Source organism: Chinchilla lanigera, unplaced genomic scaffold (genome assembly GCF_000276665.1).
Source record: "Chinchilla lanigera isolate Chin_1 unplaced genomic scaffold, ChiLan1.0 scaffold00031, whole genome shotgun sequence".
NCBI lineage: Eukaryota > Metazoa > Chordata > Mammalia > Rodentia > Chinchillidae > Chinchilla > Chinchilla lanigera.
This window is the reverse complement of record NW_004955432.1, coordinates 9,719,431-9,724,514: the sequence shown is the minus strand read 5'-3', so window position 1 is coordinate 9,724,514 and position 5,084 is coordinate 9,719,431. Positions and strand designations below refer to the sequence as shown.

Below are 5,084 nucleotides of genomic sequence, written 5' to 3'. Positions count from 1 at the left end.
CGCGGCGCCGCGCCGGGCGGCGTCCAGGCGGCATGGAGAAGGACGGCCTGAGCCGCGCCGACCAGCAGTACGAATGCGTGGCGGAGATCGGGGAGGGCGCTTATGGGAAGGTGTTCAAGGCCCGTGACCTGAAGAACGGAGGCCGGTTCGTGGCTCTGAAGCGCGTGCGGGTGCAGACCGGCGAGGAGGGCATGCCGCTCTCCACTATCCGCGAGGTGGCGGTGCTGAGGCACCTGGAGACCTTCGAGCACCCCAACGTGGTCAGGTGAGTGGGAGCCGCGCCCGCGCCGTCGGAGCCGCGAGCCGCGCCGGGGTAGGTCCGGCCGAAATCCTCCGGCCGGGGAGAGTCCAGGCAGGAGGCGGTAGGGGAGGCCCGGTGCCGCGCGTTGACCAGGCGAAGCCCCCAGCCGGAGCCGGTGACCTTGCCAGACAGCAAGAAAGACGAGGGGGAAAACGAGACCTGCGCAGGCTTCCCCAACGCCCGGCAACGCTGAAGCGTTTTCTCCCTGCCCTCCCCTAAGGAGCTCGGATGCCTTTTAGGGAACCAGCCAATCTGAGATGTGCCTCACCGTCCCCCGCGTATTTTTTCCCGGACTTGGGGGGAATTTTGAGGGACTGAGAGATGTAGCAGGTTGCGGTGTGGTAATTACTAAGAAGGGAACTTCAAGGGTGGAGTCCAGTTGTAAGGCTTAAGAAAATGCAGAAACATGTTTGCCAGTCATACTCTGGGTTTCTTCTTTATTAAAGTTTCGTTAAAAGAATGACTTTTAAAAGTTAAGGAGTTTCAGTGCTGATGCCCAGTGTCAAAACAGCGTCATTTTAAAAGTGTCTTTCAAAACTGGTAGCTGTGTGAGTTACTTCATCTCGCTGGGCTGACACTGACCTTAGACTCACCTAAGGGTTAGACGTGAGTGGAAGATGCGGTGCCCTCAGATTCTGTGTGTTCTGCCCTTGCTTTCCCTGCAGGTATTGTGCAAGGGGTGGAGGGAGCAGTCCACAGTCTCCTGTGTGTAGAAGCCGTTGTTAAAGTGAGCGTAAGGAAAGTTACGTTTTCTTAGTGATCCTGGAATTCCTTCATCTTGTGGTTGTGTTTTTCTTTTTTAAAACAGAGGTACATAGCTACATAGTTGGAAGTTGAAAAGGAATGCACAGAAATTTCCACAAAACGGGTTGTGGTTTAACCTTTCTCAACTCTCTATACTGTGTTGGAAAGAGAGAGATCTTGGGATCTCGTTCCTGTCTTCTCGTCCGTCTAGGGGTTCTGTTCAACCATGTGCTTACTGTGGGTGCTGTAAATGAAATTATGTAAATAAGAACAGCTAAATATTTTTGTAGGAAGTCAAACAATTTAACATTAGTCATCAAAATGGAGAGACCCAAGACTGACCTTGGAAATACCAGTCACTATAGACTTAGGGAGACCAAGTGTCCACACAGTCTTCGTGGGAGGTTTTAGCTTGTCCCCTCTTATCCTAGGCTGGGTGATTTGTGTGATGCTTTGTTCCCAACACAATTAAACTTAGGCTACAAGGCCGCAAAGAATCGTAAATACATAAATAAGGTAGAAAAGGGCTTTAAATACAGGATCCATTATACCTCTACTCTAGTTAGTTGCAGGTGGGGGAGCACAAGATAGAATGAAAGATGGAATTTTATGTAAAAGCAATAGATTACCTTTTGTGTGTGTGCATTTGGGAAAAAATAACAGAAACCGTTTGGAAGGGAGTGTCTTTGTGACAATGAAGGGGAAAAGGATGCCTATGTTTCGTTATTTTCCCCGAGAAATCACTGAAAGTCTTCCCAAAGGATGAGTTCCACAACTAGAATTGTTAAGACCAGATTTCGTTTTTTAGATTCTTTTAACCTATGAAATGTCTGATTAAGGGCCATAAATACAAATAAAATAATGAATTCCCGATGAGGGGCTCTTGCAGAGGCACCCTGTGTAATGCTATTGTTTGTAAAGCCTAAAGTTTATAGAATGAATCCTCTTTAAACCCAGGTACCACAGGTTTGGAACTTAGAAGGTACTTACTTGAGTATAATTAGCTTGATAGAAAAGGCAATCAAATCATGTGCCCTGAAATCAAGGGACACTTGAGGAAGTTTTTTTGTTTGTTTGTTTGTTTTTCTTTTTTGAGACCGGGTTTACCTAAGCAGTTCAGCCAGGCCTTGAGCTCACTTTGTAGCCCTGTCTGGTCTTGAACTCAAAATGATCCCCCTGCCTCAGCCTCCCAAGTGCTGGGATTACAGGCGTGCTCCACCACGCCTAGCACTTGAGGAAGTTATTGATGAGGTCACCCTCACAAGCTACAGATCTCCATTCCCTGTTTGCTTTCTTCCTGTTTCTTTTGCCTCTGCCGTAGGGCAACCAGTGCCCCCCATGACTTTCTTGGCCAGACTGGACATTCCAGATTTGAGAGGTAGCTCATATTGTTTCAGGCATGGTCAGGAAGTTAGGTGACAGTTCTTTTCCTTCCAAGGGAGAGTGTCCAAGTTGGGTCCCCAACCTGTGATTTACTGTTGTTTCTAGGATAAGTTCAAGTCTTACTCCTTGTTCTTTAAAAGTTGCTTAAAAGGTCAGATACCTTTTTAAATGCCTTCAAGTCAGAAGTAATTGATCATAATTACATGCCAGCCTCATAGATAGCTAAACCTCTAAGCTTGAAGAACAGTAAACATACTCGTTTTGTTTTGTTTTTTTTTTTTTTCCAAAAGTTCTAGACTTAATTTTGATGGGTTTGCCAGAAAAGCTAACTTGTTATTGCTGGCACAGGTACTGCATACATGCACAAGGATAGTGACTTGAAATTCTTGCCTACCTGCTCTTGATGTTTTCCAGGCCTATGCTTGATCTGCCAAACAATGCCTTGGATGTAAATTTACCCTTATTTCGCAGTTGGTAATCCCAAATTCTGGAGCCTTTGCCAGAATCAGATTTCAGTATGAACTTATATTGGAGCTTCTGAACTCCGCAAATGAGTTCTGTTTTCTATCCTCAACTAAAACACGTGTAGAGATAAAATAATATGTTTTTTATGAGCACTCTGTTTATTTACCAAATATTTATTGAGGGTTTACCATGTGCCACATTCTTCTAGAAGCGGAGGACAGTGGTGTGGGCAGTCAGAAGTCTCTACTCTTGTACAACCTGCCCTGTAATGGAATGAACACCTCTTTTTTTTTCTCCTTCAAAATTCCAGCTGCCTTGTTTTTCTGTATTTAACCTAACTAGCTTTACAAAGCAACTAATATTTGTGATAACTTAGTTACCAGTAACTTGCTGGTTTAGTAGGCAAGATAACCAAAATGCTAATCGGAATCAAATGCTTTTCAAAGATTAAATTCCACCTTGGGCATTGGCACATAACTAACATAGGTGAGTATTTGAGATTTTTTTTTTTATTCGACAAGTATTTGGGAAAACCCTCCTTGAAAATCATGTTGGAAGATACCAGAGTAAATCATACCTGGCTGTTCCATTAAGTGGTCCCCCCGGGTTTGAAAGAATAAACTAATCAGTATAAAACCGATACATGATAGTATCATGTGCCGTGTAAGTAAGACATAGGTAAGTGCTGGCTGTATTGTCTCCAGGTATTTAATTTATTAGTGTAACCATAATTCAAATTCAAATACTGATTATGGAAACTGTAGGTCATTCCGTATCAGTGGATAAACTTGAGATAACTGCATGTCTAAATATGGTAAATTGCTATTATTAGAATATTTAGTCATTGCTTTAAAAACAAAAACCTCAGAGAAAACAGAGAAAGTCGTGCAGCTCAGTGATTATTCAAGGACATTTCACTAATTTTTCCCTTTAAAAAAATCTCAGTAGTGTATCCATAAGCATAGTAAAAATATGATTTCCAATTTGGAAAAACAGTCATTAACGGGGTAGAAAAAACATGGCATATTACTTGACTTCAACCTAAAGCTAGGTGTTTAGGTGGGTTTGTTCTTGGAAATCCTTATGAATAAAAGCATTATTTTGTGGGTAAGTACTGTACTTACTAGGACTTGTTTTGGTAAAAGTAGGATTTTAAGTCTTTTAAAATTTCAGTATGTTAAAAATATGTTCCGTCATTCTCTGAGAGTTTCTGGAAAAGGTTCCAATTTATCAAGGTTGTTTAATATAAAAACATTTTCACATATGGTGTTCTGGTCATTCCTTCCTGAGAAGGAACTTCATAATTCTGCAGTTTTGACTTGGCAGTTATATACTTTTTATGGAACGGTTATCACTATGGAATTGTTAGAATTTTTCTATGGGATAAAGGAAAAAGTGGCCTGGAGGGAAACTTGCATGAACTTGAATATTTTGGAGGGTATTTTCCTTTTTAAGATTTGGATAAATGGTATCTATAGACTCCTTGGTAACGATAAATTAGTCTATTTTTTTAAAAAATTGCCTCACTGTTAATGATTCCTAGGAAATGCTTTTTTAAAAATGGAAATAACCCATACTTACACTGTGTCATTATAAATCATGGATATCAGCTTTAGAAAACACTTTGTAAATCTTTTTATGTATAGAACGGGCAACTAAAGCCCAAACATCAAGCAACTTAACCTGTTGTGTCATTGCAAACTTGCTGACTTGTCCTTAAATCTGAGTAGCAAGTAAGCATTTTTGTTTGATGGAAGAAGGTAACTCAAGTGAGTACCTTACTAGTTTGGGAAAAACTGAACTCTGTGCACACAAAAACGATGACTTGCCAGGAATAAATGACATTGCTTATGCAGGAAATTCTTAAATGCCCTATTGAAGTATACCTGTAAAAAAAAAAAGTATAATGGTTATGTTAATTTCTGCTTTTAAAGAATTTAGGTTGTAATTATGTTCATTTAAATAGCCATCACCATGTAATAACAGCACAGGTAAGTATTGTAACTAGCTCAGTAATATTACTCATTTTAGACAAAGAGCCATAGGGAAAATCAGAATGCTTGGTGCATGTTTGATGAATGAAATATAGCTCTCGCATCTACTATCCATTTTGCTTAATGAAATAGACGTTGTCATGTTGGAAAATCTGACCCATAACACTTGTGATGAACTAATTGTACTGTTGCTATTT

At 41.1% G+C, this 5,084-nt stretch overlaps 1 protein-coding gene across 2 annotated transcripts in view; it reads left to right on the top strand.

Moving 5' to 3' along the window:
* The window catches only part of Cdk6 (cyclin-dependent kinase 6), a gene marked incomplete in the record, with an annotated part of 205,979 nt that overhangs the window by 3,258 nt on the left and 197,637 nt on the right, over nucleotides 1-5,084 (top strand). For both annotated transcript variants that reach the window (XM_005388024.2, XM_013516028.1), the window contains 1 exon segment: nucleotides 1-265. In XM_005388024.2, coding sequence (XP_005388081.1) covers nucleotides 33-265 — 233 coding nt within the window.